The 25,147-nt window shown below is 37.4% G+C and overlaps 1 protein-coding gene across 4 annotated transcripts in view; it reads left to right on the forward strand.

Moving 5' to 3' along the window:
* The window catches only part of LOC149805763 (muscarinic acetylcholine receptor M1-like), an 81,575-nt gene that overhangs the window by 35,403 nt on the left and 21,025 nt on the right, over positions 1-25,147 (forward strand). For 3 of the 4 annotated variants that reach the window (XM_089950433.1, XM_089950432.1, XM_089950434.1), the window contains 2 exons: positions 7,425-7,610; positions 8,217-10,164. In XM_089950433.1, coding sequence (XP_089806559.1) covers positions 8,253-10,164 — 1,912 coding nt within the window. In that variant the 5' untranslated portion in view covers positions 7,425-7,610; positions 8,217-8,252. Of the gene's footprint in view, positions 1-7,424; positions 7,611-8,216; positions 10,165-25,147 lie in introns of those variants that run through there. The other variant, XM_089950436.1, reaches the window with a different exon arrangement.

Raw genomic sequence — 25,147 nt, forward strand, 5'->3', positions numbered from 1 at the left:
CAAGAAAGGTCGAGGTTAGGGTGAGGTGGGTGGTTCAAATTATGCCAACACCAAGCTGTGGTGTAACTCTGGAAAAGGCATTTTACTCCAATTGCCTTAGAACAAATAACCTTTCATGTGCTGATATACTGTTAATACCAAATCAACAAACCTCTCAAAAATCATACTTTATCAACTTTCTATGACGAACTTTCCATCACTCCGGTGGCCTAAGTGGTTAGAGCGTCCACCTCTGATGCAGGAGGTCGCGGGTTTGAACCCTGCCCGAGTCATACCAAAGACATAGAAATTGTACTAGCAGCTGCCTCGCTTGGTGCTCAGCATTAAGAGGCTGGTCTCAGGGCTTGTGGGCCTGGTGTGAAGATAATGTGACATAATGGCAGATTTCTGCAGCATGATGCCCCAGTGTTAGACATCACTATAAACTGCCACACTGCAGACATCGTAACGATGTGTGAAAATGTCTTATAGTTACCCTAAAAAAATCTAAAACACAGACACAGACACACCCACACACACAAACACACGAGCTCTCGAGAAAATAGATAAATTCGGAGTATGATTTTTGAGCTGGAGAAAACTAGCAAAACCAGACAAAACCACATACCTCATATATATCTGAAGACAATACCAATGAAGTAGTTAACAAAGGATCGAACCCGGGATTGCAAAGAAGCAAACTGAGCGCATTTCCTTTCCGTTATCCATATCAGCTAACAACCTTTTAGGTATTTAAAATCAAATGCCAAGTTCGATTATCTCTATATCTCTTTAAAAAAATCTGGAATGCTTTAATCATTCAGAATTTATCGTTTCATAAAGATCAAGCTGGCCAAAATAATGTCTTACACTGCACGAATATCACTTTTTCAGTGTCACGTATCGGAATCGTATGTAACTATTATATTACAGCTCTTGATCAAAATGTAATTCGTATATATTTGTCGTTTCAAGAAAAAGACAAACTTAAGAGTTGGTTTCTCTGCAATTCTAATTAGGTCAAGATGAATTAATTTGTCGTCTAACGACTGCTGTGTTAATTATTGCTTTTCTTAGGTGATTTATTTTTCGTTTGATTCCTAGTATTCAAAATGAGAACAAACATCTTTCATTTCTCAACCTGTATAATCTGAACAGTCATCAGGAATTTTGCTAACATTCTTGAGGTATGTACGAGGTTACCGTATTACATTTAGGCGTGCTTACTTAAGTGGCTATCAAACAAAATAGTAACTTAATATTTACGAACTTTATAAAATATGCATGCTTCCACGGCAGACCAACGTAGGAGTTCAGAAAGACCGAACATATGATGAAACTTACAAAATCATTTACATAGGAGACTCAATTTGCGTTGGCAAAACATTGCACACTAAATTATCTACTTTCAATAATTGAGAAAACTTTAAAAGCGGGATAAAAATTTAAACTGGTAACCTCTAGATAAATACAACATTATGCATATATTTTTCGTTTTTATTATGTCGTTTTCATTTTGCTTAATGATGTCATCTCTAAGATATTGGAAACTGGTAAAGGAAAGGAGGAAAGCCAAATTCAGTTTGGCCATCTACATCTAAAAACAGATATGCCGAGAAAAGTTGATTTCAAATTGTTTTTCAAACCTGCTCAAAAATTATAATATAATTATATTATAATTATTATAAACTCTTTTTTTTTCTCCCATAACTTAACATTGTCAGAATCGTTCAGTATTTCTCCGCACTGCAAGTGTGTCTACAAATAGCATCGTGAGTTACAAACTACCCTCATGTAGCAAACAACGGAGTGTATTTGTTGAACCTAACTAAGGTCGTGTCTTTAATCCATAAATACTTGTTTCTTGTATTATGTTCTTAAATAGAAAAGCAAGATGATTATATTATAAAATTTTAATTACATCTGTATGGGAAAATATAACCTTGTGCAGCATAGTTTCGAAAAACTGGTTCATATTTTCCCATAAAAATTTAGTAACCTGTAAGTATAAAAAGTTCGAAAAAAAGGGGTACAACATAAAATTATTCCTGAAAAGACATGAAAATCTAGTCTGGTCATTTGCATATGTATACAAATGCTAGCTGAATTTTTCAGCAATGAGGGGTTTGGGCAATCATTCTAACCAGCTTCGCGGTATGGATGGAGAGACAGGTGGATGTACGCACGGAGGGGCAGGACAACTTACTATAAAAATAGCAATAATCTCGCTTTGACCTCGTATTTGTTGCAAAAAATGACCGGAACAGAGTACTAGGCCTAATAATTTTAAAGATTTTTGACATTATTGCCTCAGCATTCTTTTCATTGATGCACATTTGATATATCGTGAGAGCCAGCTAAGATATACATATATACACACACACACACACGCACACATACATACATACATACATGCATGCATACATACATACATACATACATACATACATACATACATACATACATGCATGCATGCATGCCTGCCTGCCTGCCTGCCTGCCTACCTACCTACTGTCATACATAAATACATCCATACATAAACATAAACAAATTTGCTATACTCTTCTTTTCAAATCGTTAGGGAAAAAAAAACTCTCATTTACAGCTGACAAAGTCAGTTATAGAAGATGCCGGGAATCGCGACGACGATGCTTCGTTATTTACAGGTTTAAAAAATCCGTATTCATTGCAATTTTAACATTGTTTTATACCACCCCACCCACCGCGCACCCACCCGTATTTCTTCATTGTAGAGAAAGCCTTAATCGCGTTATGGCCGAAGTTTCGAATGAACGTAGGTAAGAGTATTTTTTTTAAATAATTTCACAATCGACCTTTTAAGTAACTGATTACTTCAAATAAAAAGTGTGATTGTAATCAAACAAATAGCTGATTACAAATTCTGGAAAAGTAATGCAAAGTTATACTTACATTTAAATTACAATTACTATCTTTCATGATTACAATTCACTACTTGCGACATAACAGTACCATTAGAATAAAGTTGATTAAAAGAGGACAAGAAAAGAACAGTTTACAACTTTTTGTGAAATTAGCTTTACATTATTGTATTCAGTGTGTTATGTTGAACCCTTAGTGCGAAGAAAATCTGCGGTGACCTAAGTGGTTAGAGCGTCCACCTCTGATGCGGGATGTCGCGGGTATGAATCGCGGCCGGATCATACCAAAGACTTATAAAAATAGTACAGCTGCCTCACTAGGCGGTGAGCATTGAAGTTAGTGTTAGGACTGGTCAGCCTGATGTCAGTATAATATGAATGGGTGCACATGATGCCACACGTCTGCAGCATGATGCCTCAGTGCTAGACATCATTATAAACTGCCATAGTAGTTATATGACTGAAAATTGCTAAAGCTACGTTTAAAAAACCAACCAACCAACACACACACACACACACACACACACACACACACACACCGTGAATTAACCAATGAGAACTGCGAATTGTAATAGACTGAATAGACGTAATTGTAATTGTACTTGGATTTTAAAAAATAATTGTAATTGATTATTTGAGTGTAACTAAAGCAATTGTAATTTACAATCGTCAACTACAACAATTTTTGTAGAAATTGTAATTTTAATTAATTACCCTGACAACAGAAATGTGTAAAGATGCTTACTCATTAAATCTTATCTGTCTTGCGTTAACTGAATAATACACAGAGGCAGTTCTTTGTAAGGTCTGGTCTTTTGAGATGGAGCATGCAAAAAAAAAAATTAAAAAAAAAAGAAAAACGCGAAAAATATGCGAAGAGAACGTATAGGAATCTGAGATTAAATCGTGGATATCAGAAGTTTCCCCCGAAGAAAGAATTGTGTATGTTTTGCCCATTCCCAGAACTTAAAACACTGATACGTGTATAACACTTTGCAAAGCTACGGCTCTGGAATTTATTAAATTATCTGAAGTGATTTTTTTTTATTCCAACTGAGACGGAGAGAATTTAATCGATATGTCAAATCAAGACAGTCTCGCTTTGAAATGTTAATTTGTGCTTGATAAGAACAGAGTAACATTGGCATGATAAATGGAAATAAATGTCGAATTTGATTATTGTATGGTGTATGTTATTTTATATTTTTGAAAATGAACAGGCATCGGATGACATTAAGGAGTTATACTATTCAGGCTCCCTCATTTAAAATGGATAATTTGTTAATTTTCCGCATAGTCAGATCCAGTTCATGCTGTTGCGTCACGACTTATGGTATTTTGACTATACGTTTGAAAATGTAACGCAAAATAAAAAATATTGACATCAAACTTTTTCCATGGAAAGCATATTTTCAAACTGCATAAAAACTGGGGTGTGTATTTGATTGTAGTTTTTAACGTTCTTTAACAATTTTAGTCATATCGCTACAGTATGTCTGCAGTAAGGCAGTTTATAGTGATATCTAATAATATGGTACCATGCCGCAGACATGTAGCATGATGTCCCACCCAGTCACATTATCCTGACACCATGCCTACAGGTCCTAACACTAACCTCTTAATGCTGAGTGCCAAGCGAGGCAGGTACTGGTATCATTTTCATGAGGTTTTAGTACGACTCGGTCGTGGTTCGAACCTGCTATCTCCTGTATCTGAGGCGGACGCTCTAACCACGTACGCCACCGAAGCGGTCGTGACGTAAGATCTGGAAAGAAAGCCATTCAATGGATTGTGGGCATATTCCACTGATTATTCTGTGTTTTTTCTTTATAGCATTTTTTTCAATCATCGATAGGTTGACACCGACTTGAGAGCCATATGATAACTTGTTGAAAAATATGCATTTAATAACTGGAATAACCACTGTAAGTGTTTATTATTCGAAGATGAATGACATGATTGCTCGGTTGTGTAGACGCAAGTACAAATGAACAACTATATTGGAGAAAAAAGAAGCTAGATTATCCGAAGTAACAATTTGGTAATGTTTTACAAATAACATGCAGTGTCGATTAATGTTAATGAATTGGTCCAAAAAAAACTATAACTGTAACTGTGATCGACACCAAGCTGGAACTAGAGAGCCTATTGATAATAATAGGAAGTGTTGATAAATGAAGGCTACAATTTTCTATAATTTTGATATAATAGGCAGGGATACTTTAATGGGGATGCCATCACCCGGGCGCGAACTTTATTAGACAGGAACCGTAAATACAAAACACTTACTAAACAAACGAAAAACATCGAGTAGACTTGAAAAATCACGAATTTTTCAGACAGAAAACAACTATGCTCCTGAAAATCGTAGGATGAATAAAGAATTCTTAACACATACAAATACCCTAGAAAATAACTAAAACGTTTTTTTCTTTTCTTTTCTTTTCAATCCGGAATTATTCCGAAAGTTGGAATCATAAATAAAATAGTATTTGTAATATTTGCCATTAATCTGTGACAGATACAACTGTTCTTAATGAAAAATAAATATTTTGTTAACAATACTAAAACTACGCTGTTAACATAATGAAAGTTGTAACAGGATTCCAGGTAAATTTCGGAACATACTTTATTGAGGGAAACTACTGACATACCTGTATAGAGAGAAAGCACCGTAGTACGTAGGACCGAGAAGAAAAAAATACCGTGGTAAACTGGCATACAGCTCAAATCTGCAAATGAGAAGTTGTTATTCAAACACGTTATCGCCATTAGTTATCCTTAAAGGTATTGTTATTTAATTTGCATTGTTTGTAAGTTTTTTTTAAATACTTTTAAAATATTTCATTACATGCTATTGTAATGTATGTTTGACTTGACCTTGTCCAAAGTTCATTTCTGTCTGACCTGAATTTACTTTTTTCCGTAAACAACTAATACTTAGCTATTAGTGTATTATTATTATTATTATTATTATTATTTATTTATTTATTTATTTATTTATTTATTTATTTATTTATTTGTTTGGGTTTAAAAACAGAATCATTATTAACAGAAGTGTTTACTTGGGTCGAGGTCTAGATTTTGGAATTCCTTAGTGTATTTGACATTGTCTGGATTCTGGTTTCTAATAATAACTATTACTTTTATTTTGTAAACATCAGGTTCATTCTAAAAGGTTATTTTCCATTAGGTAATATATTTGTTTAGAAAATGCTAATTGTGACGTGAGGTCAAGATGGAAATTAATAACCTTGTAACTAAGAGGATTCTTTATTCGTGCTTTAAGTACTAGTACAATTAATTTATTAATTATTATTTCGAGCTGGAATCTATTTTCCTCAAATTACTGAATTCAAGTAATTATTTTCTCTAGAAACACAACAACAAAAAAGTCATTTGATAAAAATCTTGGATAGAGACTAGCGTTTATAGTGAATTCAAACCTGGAATTATATTACTGTGATTCAACAAAAGACTGTTGGCACATCAACACTCAAGGAGCTACCACAGACACATCTTCAATTTCAGTTTTGGATTTAATTTGGACTTCTACTGAATTTTATGCAGGTCTTTAAATTATTAGGATTTGTGTCTGTTTTTCTATGATTAATATGGGATTTAATTCGCAATACATTCTCGTTCTTTTCACCACTGTATAAAGGGGAAATAAATTATCTGTTGAATTTTGCAAAGCTTGTTGCTCTTTTTCTGTTAATTATTTTAAGAGCAAAGACTCGTAACGTTATCACTTCCAGCACACACACACACACACACACACACACACACGCACGCACGCACGCAACGCACACACACACACACACACACACACACACACACACACAGAGTGGCAAGGGAATTCACTGAAGTTGTCAAACTCGCAATAATGTATTTATAGAGTAGAAGTTTTAATATTCCAGATGGCTACAGTAACACGAGTAGTATGATTTATCAAAGACCGATTATGCTCAAATGGAAAACGAGTAGTATGATTTATCAAAGACCGATTATGCACAAATGGAAAACGAGTAGTATGATTTATCAAAGACCGATTATGCTCAAATGGAAAACTTGTAGTATACTACTAGCGCTGCTACTACTATTACTTATAGTATATCCACAGCAAATATTTTGACGAAATGTCAGACGCCGATTTGTATCATAGGTAATAAAGCAAATACATGGACTTGTGCAGTTTATTAGGAGTAATCAGTCAGGTACTATTTGCATAAGACCTTATTCTGCCGGCGCATAATGCATCGTCAGATTAGGTTTTATGTTGTTTGCAGTTAGATTTGACTTATAAATGAGTTTATACGTAATTGAGCGAATACACTTACTATTTTATTTAGTATCTTATACCACTTTGCTTTTTATAATTAGATCGAGACACATCTGAAACCTGTAAGGTTCGTTATGATTGAAAATTTTAAAGAAACGGACAAATTGATCTGACATGTATTATTAATTGTATCTGGTTGACTTTACCGCCTTATATAAGTCGTCTCGTGCCAAAATAATATTGTTATAATAAATTATTTTCAGAAATCATTCAGTACAAAAATAGTGTACCTGCAAAGTATCGAGTAATGGAATAAATTGTGTGCAGACGTGGTCATCAAATACAGTGATAAGTTGCGTCGATTACTAATAACAGAGGTATCTAATACAGCCTGATTTAAATGAATTTGCCCTGTTCATGTCCTGTACAGATGGATTGCTGTTCTGAAGGTACTTTCTCTCACTCAGTCCAGTCAGTTGTGTGTGTGTTTGTGTATGTTGGTCTGTTTCTATTTCTGTTGCTGGAAAATGAGAGCAAATATAAATGCATGTCGATAAAACCCTATCTTAAATAAAAGTCCTTAATATCATTTCCAGAAAGCAACAGGTTCCTATGTCATAAGATACATGTCGTTTATCGTTGTGTTTTATTTAGCAAAATGAACTGTGCTGAACAAATATTAATGTTCTTTCAATTAAAAGGAATGAGATCACTCGAGCAATATTTTATTTTAATACCGAAAAAAGCAAACACTGATACACGACCATTCTCGTTGATGGTAAAGTATACAAAAGACTTCATTATAATTGTTTATCGAATGTTAGTTAACTTTGTTCTACATAATTGTAAATATAACTTGTCAATAACATAAACACAAACCTCCAAATTAATACGTGGAATCAACATCATACAACTGCGCGGGATACTTCATAACTTTGTCTTTAAAATCTTTTCTTCATATTAAGAAAATGTCAGTCACTAGTTCTTTGGAGTCAGTTCTCGTAAATTCTAAAGATGACAACATACAGTGTAAATATTAACATTTTCTCTTACAGCATCTGAGGAATGATAAACGGCCACCGCAATGGGCAATGGATGAAAATTGGAGCATTCCGATTACAATGAACTTGTATGTAGGTGATAAATTTGAACTCGGTGAAACTGAGTCTACGTTAAATGTGTGGAATGGGGTAACTTCCGTTTTTTTTTCAATACCGGAATTAACCACTGTGATACTTAATTCAACTGAAGTTTTCAATAACAATGAAACTACGGAGTCGTCAGATTTGACATCTCCGCGTTCCGCTACAAAAATTATATTTATATCAATTGTCGTTGGAATTCTGTCTATTTTCACAGTATGCGGCAATCTGTTAGTAATCATAGCTTTTAGAATTGATAAGCAACTACAGACGATAAGTAATTGCTTTTTACTTAGCCTGGCGGTAGCAGATTTCTTCATTGGTCTGGTTTCAATGCCACTGTATACAGTCTATCTCTTGATGGGACATTGGCCTTTAGGGCCGATATTATGCGATTTATGGCTCTCATTGGATTATACAATGAGCAATGCTTCCGTAGCCAATCTCCTGATAATATGTTTCGATAGATATTTGTCCATAACAAGGCCACTTACGTATCGAGCAAATCGGACTCCCAAGAAGGCGGCCATCATGATCGGTTGTGCATGGGCCATATCCATACTTTTATGGACGCCATGGATATTTGGCTGGCCATACATAGAAGGGAAGAGAACAGTTCCCAAAAAAGAATGCTACATACAATTTCTGACAACAAACGCAATTATAACAATTGTTACAGCCTTAGCTGCCTTCTACATTCCAGTATCGATCATGACCATTTTGTACTTCAAAATCTATAGAGAAACGAGAAAACGGGAGAAAAGAATACCTATGCTACAAGGAACTAAATATAAGGTCAGCAAAAAGTCAGAAATTTCCAGCGACGAAGAGGTTAACTCGATACGACGAACTCCAGGTTTTCCGACTGATAATGATTATTTCGAGTTCCAGACATCCTCTAGGGAACCACGGTCGTTTTGGAATAGATGTAGTTGTTGTCGAATCATTGATAGGGATGTTGTTATGCCAGATGACTCTAGCACGAGCGATCCACAAGTGTCAGCATCTGGCGATTGTGATTCATACAAATTATTCCGCTATCGTGGAAGCGTTTATAAAAATCATACAACAGAAACACCACCACAACTGTCACTTAAAAGCACAACCGGAAGTTCCAACGATCTGATTAGTTCTTCTCCAGTTTCTCCAGCTCTGGACGCAACAGCATATGGCAGTCGCCAAAGTAATCTGTTATCTGCTGCAGACACGTGCATTGCTCCTCTAATTAGAAGAAATGGATCAAACGAATCAAAAGAATCCACCTACACTGTTATAATAAAACTTCCCAACAACAGCGGAGATAGCCCAGATGAAATACCTTCTATTCAGATGTACTCCGATGACGACGTAGATAAGGAAGAAGAGTCCAGTGGATTTATTCAGTATCAAGAAAACACCAATGGGTTTAAAAGTAAAACACAGGAAGTAAGGTTTGATGATGAAATTAGATTTGAGGATGCAACCTTTATTTCTTTCAAGAATGAAAGGAAACACGCGTGTGGTGATGGAAGTGTATATGTATCAAAGGAATGTATAGAAACGGCTAGTATTGGTTATTCGCAGCGACAAAAAAATACATCACTACCACCGCCTAGTGGGACGCCGGCTTTAGGCAGAAGAACTCGATCCTATGACGCGTCAAAATCTGCGTCTCAAGCACGTCTCGTAGCAAAAGTAACAAATAAAGTAATAAAGCAAAAAGCAAACAGTAAAACACAAGAGAAAAGACAGGAGAGAAAGGCAGCGAAAACATTAAGTGCAATATTATTAGCCTTCATCGTTACGTGGACGCCGTACAGCATATTTACTATCGTTTTAGCATTCTGCAACCACTGTATCGACCCAACCCTTTATGCAGTCGGTAAGTACGACAAATACAATCATTTTTTTTAAATTAATGTAACGTTATTCACATTTAATAAAACATCACATACTTTGGATATGACAACAACAACAACATATCATCACGTCAGATCCATACGCATGGACCATTTTTTCTTACTTCTTTAGTAATATTATGTTTGACGAGAACTCATATTCCCATAATCAAGTTAAATTTTCCAGTAAGCTGAATTCTTTATCTCACATTATTGAAAGAAAAGCGAAGATCGATGGCATTTTGAGTATACTGGTGTAACTTTCAAACAGCAAAACATCATACTTAAATAAAGATAGAGCTTAACAGGTTAGGTTTACAGTGTAAAGTTTAAATTACGTTTAATTAAAAGTTTAATGGTGTTTTTTTTCCTCCTGAGTTTATCGTGGTATAAACTGTCAGTTTATATCGTGGTATAAACTGTCAGTTTTATACCTCGATCAACTCAGATAAAGACATCATTACACTCGTAAAGTGCAATTTATTATTTTATTTTATTTTTATTTTAAAGATATTTTCTGTCAATTTTAGAGCCTTATGAATCCTTGTTGACTGCGTCTGCTACGTAACTAATAATAGAACAGGGGATTGCCCATCTATAATGTAATATATACGTCTGCATCGAACTAACAATTCTAACAATGCAAGGCAATATTGTTTTTTAGTATTTTATCTAAATTGGCATATGTGATATGAGTGGAAGTTCAATATTCAAAGCAAAGGAAGTATTGTTTGTTGTACATACGAATGACTCTTGGAGTGGATACTTTCATGAGTTCATTGTGACTTGGCCAAATCGTTATTGTCCTGAAACGTGAGAAACCAAATTTCATTTCTGTGAATCAATTTTCGCGTTCATTAACAGTTTACGCTACCTAAAGTGTTTGCCTACAAATGAAATTAAGACTATCGGTAAATTATTATAGATAGAAGATAGCAACCCTAGCAGTTATACTGGGGGAGTAGAGGGATCAATCCCCAATCCCCACCATACTTATCATGGTTAGCGTCTTACATTCTAGGAATGTGAATCCAATTGTTATAATGTTTGTCTTTGAATCTCTTCCTTCCAATCCCTATATCCATCTGCTTATGGTTTTAAATTCATTTTTCACGACCCGCATTGAAAGTGTGGTAGCCCCAAATGTTCTTCTTGGCAGATTATTGACTTTCCTTCTTTTGTTGCAAATATTGTCCAATAATTATATATCTTCAGAACAACTAGAAAGGTTTGTTATTTGATTCTTGAATCAATGTATTTAATTTTCTAAATAAAATAAAAGTCCACCATTTCTATTTCGTTTTAAAGGTATGTCGTGTGTTTTCCTTCTGATTCAGCGTTTACACACGAGTTACTTTGCACTTGACTATTTATATAAGTAAGTATAAAGTAGTTCTCATCACAGTTTATACACAAATAAACTCATCTGGACCTAATTACATGGTTTTGTCTGACCAATGGAAATCTTCCGTACATTTATCAACTGGTGCGTATGCAATAAGAGGATTTAAGGTACTAATTCAGTTCCCATAGTAAATATATGCAAACTCAATGATTTTAAAAACGCATGACGGTTTCTGTGTAGAGAAAAGGATATGAGCCGCGGAATTTTCTGGACATACATGTGTTTGAAACGTGCTTTCAATTTCGCACCAAGGTGAAGAGTTTTTCGAAGTCAAGAATGGTTAAGGAATGGAATTCCATAAATAAAATAATATCTCTATTTTATTTTCAGTAACAACTATGATAAGCTCTCAAAAGATTCTTTTTACTAACACGTATCTTTCATTATCAACCAATCTTGGCCAGTCAAACCCATATATACCCTATTTCATCTTCGCCCGTTTCCAGACTAGTTCCCATTTTTCCATAAAATTAGTACCGCGTGTCCTATAGAACAGTGGCTGAGATCGCTAAGGAATTGCATAGCATACCAAATGTGTACTGCATACAGCTTTCGGTATGATACAAAAAGGCATAGATAGTATGATTACAGTTCATGACCATCCTTGAAAAACAGGTTCATTTCAATTGAAGAAAATGGTCTCTGGGAAGGGTTATTCTGATCTGTAAGTAAAACGAGGTCTGTTCATATAACCAATACCTTTGCGAGCGATAGTGGCAAAGTAATGTCAGTGTGAAGCAGGTAAGTATTTATGATGGCATCCTCAATATCCTTACGATTTTCGATGGTGACATATGTAAGTATCGTTTGTTGTCGCCAATGTCTATACCCTCAGCATACGAGGTGTCCTGCCTGTAGGTGTCATCAAATAATAAATGGTAAAGCTCGATAGCCATTCGGACGATCTCGGCCATGATTAAACTATATTAGTGGGCTTCAGATTAACTCAGAGGTAAAATATGGACAGAGATAAGCCGGGATTAGGAGGTTCCGCGGAGAGCGCTGTAAACCTAAGCGTGGAGTCCTTGGTGCACGAGCTGGTGGCGGCGAAGTAAAACTTCAGCACGGTGGATTCTGGAGTCGCAGGACACGTCTTCCGTAATGTGTTCACGTGGGAATTCGCTCTACTCCACTGTTTCGTCCGCCCACTTGAAATTTCCAAATGGCTACCACTGAGTAGCTGTAATTGCAGCCAAAAATTAAAGTGACCACAGCTGTCACCCATTCGTCTACAGAAGGAGTAGACGCCGATAAGAAAGGGTAAGCTCCGAAGTCCGCTGAGAATTCCGACGAGGCCGAAACGTAAACTCTACATTGGTGTCCGGTGTTTCCCGTGAGTAGGGGTGTGTGCCCCTTGTTGTTCCTGACGCGTCGCGTATCTGTATACACTTTCCAGGCCACCTCGTTTTTCACTGAGGGTGGATAATTTGTCACCACGAGTTTAGCTCCTGCCGCCATAGTGAGAGTTCCGGTGAGTTCACCCCCGTTCTGGACAGTTTAGTACCTCCAAACGAGTTTAATTGCGAATAAGAGATCGCTTCAGTGTTATCAGTGACAGGCCATGCAACGGGAAGTCCGTAAAATGTTTGTCCTTCCATCGACGTCGTTCTGTACAAACTGATTTTTTATTTTCGCCAGCCATTGATAACTAACATTATTGATTCTAAAACCTGCCGCAAACGTCTGAACGATGTAGGGAGTGTACTCTCCTCTGACATATCTGTCGATCCAGGGGGAACGGTCCAAGGTTAAGAAGTGGTAGATAATGATTGTTCTTGTATTCAGTTTATTGTTCAGCACGTCTAGAATTTTGTGAGGTGGTACCAAAAGCTGGTGAAGTCACGGTTATCACCAGTGACTTGACCTGCAATGAGATTTCCCGTCACAGTGGCATTTCCTGAAACTGTCCCTCCGGTTTTATCGTATTTTTTAGACAGCTCCACCTCATGATATCTGCAGTGACAACTTGAGAATCAGCGAGAGCCTGTTCAGCGACAGGTGCAAAAAGTCCGTATAAAATCCTGCTTCCCATGTTGAGATTTTTCTCCGTGGTGCCACCCCCACCCCTTGTCAGAAACGATTTCCCCTGGGATAAATCTCATCACGTGCGACCAACTGAAGGCATCTGAATCCTGCTACAGACAGTCCACGTCTTCCAGGTTGGTAATGCTGTGGAAGCTCATGTGTAACTTATCCTGCATCAAGTACCCGGTGCAATTGATTTTTCTCGAGTTCTATCTGGGAGTCCCCCAATGATCCCACGAACATGTCGAAGGAAGTGTAGGATATGATTAATATAAAAAAATGAACATCATTAATTGCGATACCAATACGAAGACGACAAAGCATCAGCATTATCTTTGGATACCTTGTTGCTGTTACATGATTGTAGATCGTAAGGATCGCGAAAAAGTCTTCCACTTCATCTGCTACTGAACAACATGCTCAATTACCACCGCGTGGTGATTTAAACGTTGAATCCACAACAAGACAAATACAAAAGGCTATCCGAGTTTAACGGGTCTCTGGCGACTGCACCGTCCTCCACGGACGTCTTTACTATCACCGAGCCGGATGGCATCCAGCCTGTGGAGGATCTCGAGCTGGGTCGATGCCTAAAACTGAGATCCACATCCGCTTCATAAAATTATCGTGCTTGACGACAGTAAGATCGACCGAGACAACATAAATAAAACCTGAAAGTATTTTTCGCTGTGGCGTAACAAGCACTTCAACATCATTTACTCGACGAAATCGTATTAACACGTGTCGAAAAACGTTGTGCTGTGTTTCGGGCTAGACAATCGTGACATCAGTTCGATCACGAAAGACCATTACAGCTGTATATCAGAGTAAGATTTCAAGGATTGTTACACCTCCGCGACGTCTGAAAGTAAATACGATTTCAGGACGTTTCTACGCGACGAGGAAACTGTTCCTGGGAATATCGAAAAGTCTTTGCAAAATTTACTTGCCATTATCAGCTGTGCTGGTATCAATGTAGTTGATCTGCATGCACAGACTTTGTTTTATTTCGTCTGAGGAAATCGTCATTTAACGACAGCGCTAGGACGTGTTCAAAAAATTTTCCGCTCAACGGGCTGTGTTACTTCACCGGATCCTCTCTGACAAAGTGGGCAAGTTGATGTTTTAGCGAGCTGTTTAAACCGGTTGCCACAAAAAGAAAGATGTTGTAGCTCCCTCTGATGCTAAATAAATACAGATGCTGAAGAAACTGACCGATGTCGAACAGCAGCGAGATGATTGGGACAGGCTGCTTATGGAGGCTCTGTACAAAGTGAGTCAACTGAGTAAAGATAAAGAAATAGAGGATTTTCTGAACACGACCGGACAGAGGTTAAGACAAATTTTGTCCTAGCGTAAATAATAAAAGGTGGGGAGGTAAAATAATTTTAAAGGAGGGAATCCACCACCCACCTAAACTTCACAACACGATCACAATTAACACGAGTCTTACACCGCATTTCAGCGCTATACTTAAACTGTGTTATAACGTGAACCGCACTTTGAGTACACACGGCAACAGTAGCACGGGTGGCAAAGGCAAAAACAAAACGGCAGCTCCATTGCATCTCAACAATCCATCTGCAGTGATGCTTCCTTATAGCACACCAGCTAACCCCACTACCCTAACTCACCCACCATCCCTCCGGACCATGTTACCACCTGCCACCCTAAACATCACCCCATCCACCCCAGTCCCACCCACACCTCCACCTCACCGCGTATTTATTCGATTCGAGCTCGGTAGGTTCGACTGTGTTGCAGCCCACCCATTGAATTAGACCATAATGCGTCTGGAGAGTTGATTGAACAAATTTTTAACGTCACCGCGAACAAGAATGAGTTTTCGTATTGGGCCATAGCACATCAATATACGATCACAATATCTGCAAGAGTAAATTTCCAGGCCGATTGCGTTAACGGACAAGCCGCTTGCGCACAAGAATGACTTTATCCTGAGGTTACCGGGTGAGATTTTATATACTTAACTCGAGCGGATATATCATGCTTTTTAGTGCTGGCACAATATTATCTGCCAACGGCGTGTACGACGGAGATTAACCTTTGAATTTCAACGACGTGAACAGTTTACTGCTCAACTGTTCGATCGACACGGGTTTGTTATCGTCTGTCGGTTGAGCATCAAACGTGATTTACTCCACTGTGATTAACGTGCCGCCTGGATCGCTCATGCCATTCCGACCTAATCCTTTCATCATGGATCAGTCTGAAAATGACGTGGACAACAACAATGAAAGATTCACCTATTACCTGCACGTGCGGTGTAAATCCGCATAGAGATGCAAAGCCTCTTATGCGTCGTAATGCGTCTTAGAGACGTGTACGTTGCAGCGTCGTAAGCCATCTTCGACAAGTTTACGTCTCCACGTATAGAGCCGTAACCAAAAAAAATATAAAACAAAAGGCGATTATACAACAACTTTTTATTCACATATTTTCTTACATTCGATCGGCAAATCGGCATTACCTGGAATCGCTACTAATTCAGCGCCTATTGCCCTCAAAGCCGCAGAAACTTGAGCAACGGGAGCCGCCTCTGCTAAGGAAATTACAAGAGGCCAAACAATTGCGAGTAAAATTACGGGAACGACTACACCCCAGGCAACTCCGCTGCCCAGGACAATGTCGCTATCGGCTCCAGCACATCACTGTCTTCAGAAAACAGCAGCAAAGCTTTCCCAGCAAACGGAGCAGATTTTACAAGACCTGGGGAGAAAACTGCATGCGACTTCATTGTCTACGAATGTGCCACCCATGCCGACTCTTGGCCACATCATGGCAGGATACTGCTTGAAAAGATAATGGTGATCTCGGGGTGCCGGTGTGATTTTTAATAATTATTGCTGGTGTGATTTTTTTTAACAACTATACGATAATTATTAATTATCGCAGCACCATAGTATAAAAATCCATATGCTTGAGATTTACACTCGGTTACCGAGGAACAACATTGGCGATCCAGTTGACGATTACGTGTGTTACGTGATTATGACTTAGGACCGGTTTGGTGACGCTGGACGAAAAGATGAATGTAATCATGTAACAACGAAGTTGTTCCAATGACAATCAGTGGTGTAAAAAAAAAACGTCTAAGCCACTTTTATGCAACATGACAATGCGCAAACAACCACCAGAACCAACAGCGGTGGCTCTATTAACAGCGCGATAGTTCAGTTCGTCAAAACGTTTGCACCCAAGCTGCTTAGTACGATACTACTTACCCTGGATCTCGCTGCGGAGTCCGGAACAGTCTCTGGAGAGACTCGACGGAACTGACACAAGCAGATTTGCCACTTCACACCGTGCGCGTAAAAAAACTCAGGATTATGACTTCAGTAAACAGCTATCGTAATAGTCGGCGTGGAAAAGTCTTCAAGGTAATAGGACCTGTTTTGCTATATAAAAAACCATGTCGTACGTGCCAGTGGGATTAAGACTGAAGCCGCAGCAAAAGAATAAAATTGTTACGGCGGATAATTTTAAATGGCTGATATTAATTAAACTTAGCTTGTCTGGTTAAAAAGGACTGGATGAGCTCATGTTGACTGAGCGCAAGTCTGCTTCTGCAGCTCAAGAAGGCGCTGCTAGAAAAGGACTAATTTCTGTATTTTCTGCATCTCATTTGACAAAACAAGGAGGTTTATCGCACCCCTGTTAGCCTTTAGTGGCAGTGGAACCGTCTTCTACACTGATCTTCCTCATGCTCGTCTGGGTCCTCCAAAAAAAGAATCATCACTGGGATATAACTCAGATCGTTACTGACAATCACCATCTTCGCATCAAACCATTTAGAAATATCGACGTTCGTCCAATTTTAAACTTGTACTAAACGTTAATTTAAAGAAAAAGTGTACGATATACACAATGGAGCTGTGGAATAAAGCAGAGGCCTTGGCTGAATTTGACCAAAATTTTCATGTCAAATTTGACCATTATGATGTTGATAGATGACATCAATGCCTTGTCAGAGCATGTTTGTAAATCAGAAACGACCGTGGCGTAATGTATGACGTGATTGCCAAGGTGCTCAGACCCTCTATCGACTTGGAGAAAAAAGCTCGTTTTGCGTGCACTTCTTAATGCATTAGACATGGACATATGATCGATTTACAAAAAGGTAGCGGACGATGTGGAAACGTTTCAGTGCCACGATACGGGCTGGATACTCGTAGGGATGACCGGACTCACCTTCAACACGTCCAGGTACAATCAGTGGTCAGTGGTTGCTGCTGCCGGACAAAACAGCCAAAAGGCAGAGTTGGATCAGAGCGAAAATACAACGACAACCAGTGTTTCAAGGGGGCTGTATTAAACGTGCATCTTCCTGGAGCGAAAAACCTAGACCGATTCAGCCATTACATGCCGTACCAAAACACGCTGGAGTTTACTGGAATTTCTTTTCCAGTTTTCTTGTCACCGATATTCCCAAATTTGCAGTTCCCGATTTCAAATGCTGAGGAGCAAACTTATATAAACTCGTGCCTAATCTCACGAGATTAAAAAAAAAACAAAAACAAAAAAAAAAAAAAAAAAAAAACAACAGGTACGTGATTCATAAGTAAAATCTAAGGCAATGTTTCTATGTTGATAAATATTACAAGCCAGAGAAAATATACTTATGCCCTGTCACGTGTAACTCACCGTTAAAGGGAGTCCAGCTATCAAAATAGTTACACGGGGAAAATTGTGTGACACGCCATTTACCCAGCGGAAACGATACATTCTCGTCGTCTTGGATTAATGGCTTTGAAATGTTTAGTTTCCTACCAAAACCTTCAGTTGCATTCTTTTTTCTCGAATCATATTTTGACAAACTTGTAAAATCGTACGTCTCTGATAGATATGAAATAGCACTTGGCCTCAATATGTTTTTCTATGCTTTTTTTTAACCCTACAGCACTCGTCATAGTTTTAATAATTCTTTTTGCGAAAATATATGAATATTCTCCTACATAAATGTTTCAATGATCAGAACGGTATTTTTAATTACTGCGTCTCATGTTTGTTGTTAACGATGCGAATATCACGTTTATTCTTTTGCTTCTTTGAAAGTTTCGTTTCAATCGCAATGAACTCGTCCATATATTTTACTATGTCAACTATACTTTCAATTTGACGAAACGGCTGTTTTAGTTCATTCACAAACAAATTTAATCAACCAAAACCTAAAGCATCTACTACATGAGTTTGTTTACAAAGTAGTTCCTAATATACTACACTATCTTTAGGCACACGCATGGTTCACGTGCGTGAAATATGAAGGTTTTCAATATTGTAAAATACTGCTAGATTCTGACAATGTAAAGTTAACGGACACAAAAATGAACATATAATAAGGATATATATTTCACATGTGAAAATACAAGGACATATTTTTCACGTGTGAAAATAGTGGCATGAGAAAAACAAATAAATATTATAAAACAATAATTCCAATTATAATAAAACTGACTGCGTCTTCTACGCTTTGATTGGATGTAAACGGTCACGTGATACTGATCTGGATATTTTTTTACACATCGATAAATTATGCGGCCTACTTTTGATTCCCTGTTACCAAATCATTTGATGTTAAGTTTTATCTATATCAACGCCTTACTCCCTAATAATAATATCAAGAAGCTCCATCCCATCCATTCCTGTGATTGGGACCGTCCATAAATGACGTCACGCACCTGGGGGAGGGGGAGGAGAGTCACATATTTGTGACGATGTGTGACGAGGGGAAGGAATTTGTTTAAAAAATGTGTGGCGACGGGGATAGGGGTCAAAAATAGGCCAAAATCGCATGACGTCATTTATGCATTGCCCCATTTCCGAAAAAAAAAGTCAAGCCACATCTTAAAATCGACCATTAGAAGTTAAAACAATGTAATTGCACAGACCTTCCTGTACTCCAACACTCATCCCTTTTGCCGAAGAAGGCATATGGTAGGCTTTAGAAGCCACTCTTCGGAATTTATTGCATTTCACCTCGACAACATGTTCCGGCAGCTGTGATTAAAGGTCAGGATCACATATCAACCAAGGGATGTCACTAAAAATGGACACGATTTTGCCTTTGAAAGATCGAAATGCGTAGAAAGTAACAACGAGGTTGCTATAACAACACGTGCCTTATGCAAGCGTAATTTTAAAAAAAGGAATATTCCTAGCTTAACCGCAACAACCATTTTTTACATATTAAAATATTGATCATAACAGTATATCACTGGCATGACCCGCAATGACATTCTACCCCGTATCACTGTATAAAGAATCGACGAATCTAGGCTAGCGAAGATAGGGCTAAGTATTGTACTGCAGTTAAGAGGCTAATGAAAGAAAACTTCGAAGTACATAAAAGTGAATGTTTTTGTTGGTTAAATCTGCTGATCTGATGTTAGAAGGGAAGAAAATTGGAACTATAAGGATTACATGATCATGGTAGGGTATTTATCGATGTGTAAATTTTACCTAATCACTCACAAAGTTAACATAAAGTCCTTCGGAATTTATTTACTTTGTGAGTGATTAGGTAAATTTTACACATCGATAAATACCCTACCATGATCATGTAATCCTATAATACGTTTGTATATTTCAGACTTAAATATATAATAAATAAGCTATACTAGTAGCTAGGTCAATCAGTGCAAAACACTCAAGGTTCATTTTAGGACGTAAGTGTGTGCAATATTTAACGTTTATCTTTTTGCGAAAGTGTGTTCAAGAGATGACAGAAAGCGGTGAGATATTTCAAGTTTGTGTAAATACAGTGGTTTCGCCGTGGAAGAATAATGGTGTGATAGGAAAAGTCAACAGGAGGGTCTGAATTTCGCCTCAGACACGAGACTGTCAAAGTGTCGATCAGATTTCTGATCCTGAGATTAGAATTTCTTAAAATTCCGAAGGAAAAGATACATGGGGCGAAGTCAAAACTGATGCATTTTTAAAAACATAAAACACGCATTTAAAAGTTTCTCACCTTAAAAGGGTAGATATAGGTGACAGTTTAAACTGTAAGTGACGTTCAAATATATCAGCGTTCAAAGCATAGTGGTTGAGACCGTGGAGGTAATGACCGTAAGCAGAGCTGTAATGAAGACTACACTTCAATACGACTGTGAACAGATAATCGGTAAAGTCTGCTATTATTCCAAAGAATAAACCAGATATTTTTAGAAAAATATTGCGAAGATGAATATTTCCAAAAAATACATCAAATACGGCTTTATGAAATATAAAATACAAACTGCAACATAGAATCATGCTGCCAGGATGTAAGTATGTTGCAATTAATGTTTATCTCGATTATTGTGAATACACCTTAAAATACATCATTATTCACCTTTGTTGATCTACATTGGAAAACACGATCCTACACACGTAGAAATCTGGGGAAGCAAATATTTTAAGCAAATTGTGATTCCCCTAGAATACTTACCTTACGATAGGAATATTAGCATACTAGCTCGCGAATCCGGCCCTACGAAAATCGTCTTTTTCGGTCTATTTAAATAGACTAAGGACAATAACTGTTGCATATTACTTCTCATTAGCACCGCTAGATGTCTCTAGTTTTAACAAGGATGCTCGCATGACCGGAATCTGGAAGGCTTTTAAGTAATGTGATTAGGTAGGTATTCTCGGAGAAACATAATTTACTTACAAATTTGCTTTCTCCTTCGAATACGTTCCCCAATCACATTACGTTAGGAGAATAAGTAATAGGAGAGAATGCTAGCATCCAACTTCAACCTGGGGTAACCGTCTAGGGAAGAATAGCTGGATTCCCCACGTGAACGATAACCAGTTCTCCTAATTACATAAACAACACAGCCTGGGATCACTTGACCTGTGACCCTAACATACAGTAAAGAAGATGAATAGTGAAATCTTGCCTATAAAATTTCACTGGCAAATCCAATTGGATCTGGTCCAATTGGATCTGGTGGCTATCTGTGCTGATCGAGTTTGACGATTTTGTTTATGCGAATACGAGGAAGTTGCGCTAGATTCCGGTTGGTTAAAAATTCTGTGATTGACGGATGCTCGACTTTTCCAGTTTAATAGAAAACATGGGGATGATCTGAAAGGGTGGAGATCGTTCATGCCTTGTGGGTAGAATATAACATACCATATGTTCTGGAGGATGTTGTCCAGGTCGTTACCGTCGTTGTAGATGACGTCGATCAGAACACTGTGATCAATAATCTCGGTAAAACCCAAGGGTTGATGTTTTAGGCCAAATGGAGAACTTTGAACTGATAAACTGTGTCGCGGTACGCGGTAAGCAAAATGAGAGAGAGAGAGAGAGAGAGAGAGAGAGAGAGAGAGAGAGAGTACCGTATAATGTATTACAATAGCCGTCTGAATTAAATCGATTCGGGTTGATACAAGTTCATAGCAATCTTTTCTAAACCTGAAAAGGGGCGGGGGGGGGGGGTAAAATTTCTTTCAAATAGTATCAATTAGGAATTTAGGAATGTTATAATCAACAATTATTGACGCAACTAGCATTTTCAATATAGTTTCAAAAAAGTATCTAACACGTGTTTCCTCAAAATGAATTGATCACATAAAATTTAGACCTGTCGTATAATTTTTATCGATATTAGTAAATGTGTGCATGCGTGTAAATCACATATATAATCCTTTTCTGAAGTCGATTTATTCCCTTCGTTTATAGCATTTAATTATTACTCACTTTAAACATGTTCTGATCAGGTCGCCATCATTGTTGATGTAAACCAATAGTATATCAGTGTAGCTTGCAAATTTATTTTACACAGTTCTCGGCTAATGTCGGAAAAATGGTGTTTATGGGCGGGGCTTCTTTCTGTACATACTGGCGTAAACAGAAGAAAGTGGACTGTCCAATCCGGCTGCTGAAAACCTTAATGGAGAGAGAGAGAGAGAGAGATTTTCAGATACAGTCTTTAGTGTGAACATATACGAGGAATGCAAGACTTAACCAAGATAAATGGTGAACGTTTAGATAATGAACGGCGAGCGACGAGATAGTTGATTTGCATTTTTGCGCTCTTTAATTGTTTTATGTCTGTATCCAACCAATGAAAGAGGTATAAACAAAGATTTGTTCAAAATATTGGGATCATTGAGATGGACTCCTTTCTAGTATATTAAAACTTTAGTGGCATCTTAAGTCTCTTGGGTCTTCAAGGGTGATTTCGTTATTACAGTTATTTTCCCAAGAAGGCCCAACATAATGCCCATGCAGATCTCGACGTACAAAGGGAGTCAAAAGAACCGGTTAATAATTCGTTATGACGGACACCATTAAAATCTGTACTCATAGAACAAAAGCTTCTGATTGCTTCGAAAGACAAATTTCTGGAAATAGACATATTGTATTACAGGGTTCATCAATGCAATAGACGAGCTACCTATTCGGTTTCCTCGTCTTAGCTGCTGTAAACTAGTCTGGCGGTGATCAATTCTTCTACCGTTTCCTTGTTAATCAACTGTTCAAATTATAATGCAAGCTGTCATATCCTAGTAAGATATTAGATGAGCAAGCGCTTTTTATTTTGTGTTATTGATTTTCGGTTGCTGTTTTTATTCCCACAATTACAAGATAATGATTAAGATGTTGTTACTTCCAGTGAAACAGCATTGTTTTTTTAATACGATAACTGGTGAAGTTTCTGTCGACCTTTTGTAAAATTTCTGGGGTTCTGCTTTTGCAATTAGAGTTATAGTAACCCATATAGCAAGCTAATATGCAATTCAGATGCGAGTAAAATGCAAAATGGAAGGGTTCGTTTTTCATCTATATAGTTTTAATTTAAAATTTAACGGTGTAACAGGCAATAGTGTACCCCCAGTCCGGAGTAGACCTGGGGTTAAAGTGGCCTAGGCTAGATTATACCCGGGTATATTATGGCCTGGGTAAATTTATACCCATGGGGTATATTATGGCCTAGGCCAATTCATACCCTCAGGCCAAATTATACCCCCATGATATCAATAGTGTTGAGCGATATATACAAGAATTACTTAATTTTTCAACATTTTATTGAGGATTCAGCTTCGTCAGGTAAGTTAAGTGACATGTTTCAGTCGTACTCGTAGTCTGTCAAGGTATATATATATACACGATAAGATTATATATATATATATATATATATATATATATATATATATATATATATATATATATATATATATATATATATATATACTGTTCATGTCCAGAGACAGTGTTAATCGTGTGGTACACTATCGTCGTAGTGTCAATGCACAACAATTTGAGCTTTTTGTGGAAAACTTGAAGAAGGAATCAAGAATCATGATACAATATATACCTCACATTCTTCCAGTACAAATGTATTGATTAACTATTATATTTCCAACACTCCCATAAATATGTTCTAGTTTTTAAATCACAATGGTATTCTTATTTCTTTAAGCTGAAGCTAAAACATACCTCAATACGCTCAGAAAAGGCGGCGATGATTGTTGTTCATGTTTTCCTGCTACAAGTAAAGACCAGAACGATAAGTAAATATTAATTTAATATACAAGTGGGGCATATTCTGGCCTGAAGGGGTATGGTCTGGCCTGGGCTATTTTACACCCCCGTGCATAGTTTAGCCTAGGACACTTTAGCCCCCGGAGTATGCTCTGGCCTGGGCCAAACTATACCCGGGTTTAATCTGGGCAGGGGTTAATTTGGCCTGCTACACCGGATTTAAATTCTACTGGCACGTGAATGAAATGTGGTACAAAAAATATATATTTATCTCCACAAGTCAAGGAAAATTGGTGGTGATATCACTACTTCATTAGGAAAATTACCACAAACTCCATGGGCTCAATACCCAGGAGAAAATCATCTTCTAGGCTATAATTATTGTGGTCCTGGAACCAGACTTGATATCCGAATTGACGAGCGAGATCAACCAAGACATGGATAGTATCCAGTAAACGCAAATGATAAAGCATGTCATATTCATGATGTAGCTTTAAAAAAATAAAAATCTGCAACAACGACATATTGCTGATATGAAGTTGATTCAAGCATTAAATTCTATAAAAAAAATAAATGTTTCAGAGAATCATTAGCTAATTGGGTGGTAAGATCTGCGATGAAAAGTAAATTATTATTTGGAACCGGTAATTAATCAACCAATTATTGAAATAATGGAGTTGATTTATTATAGCCCAAGAGGATATTGGAAAGATAGAGCAGCTATTAGTAAACTCGCTGATGCATTAAATGTTAACGTTATGTTGCTGCGAAATGGTTAGCACGACAGGCAATATGGGGAATTTTATCTACCACCACCAAAAAAAATTAAGCATGCACATTTTGATATCAGCACTCCTAATGAAGTTCATGAAGCATATATTTTATTTTTACTACATCATACTGTTAAAACTGGAAGACGTCAATTAACATACAAATACGCGTTGACTGTCGTTGATATTGCAAGTAGATATAAGGCAGCAGGGCCGTTAGTAACTAAAACAGCAAATGAAGTTTCTTCTGCTTTTGAACGAATTTATCA

This window comes from Sinohyriopsis cumingii, chromosome 2, assembly GCF_028554795.1.
Source record: "Sinohyriopsis cumingii isolate HCF-2022 chromosome 2, ASM2855479v2, whole genome shotgun sequence".
In the NCBI taxonomy this organism is placed as follows: domain Eukaryota; kingdom Metazoa; phylum Mollusca; class Bivalvia; order Unionida; family Unionidae; genus Sinohyriopsis; species Sinohyriopsis cumingii.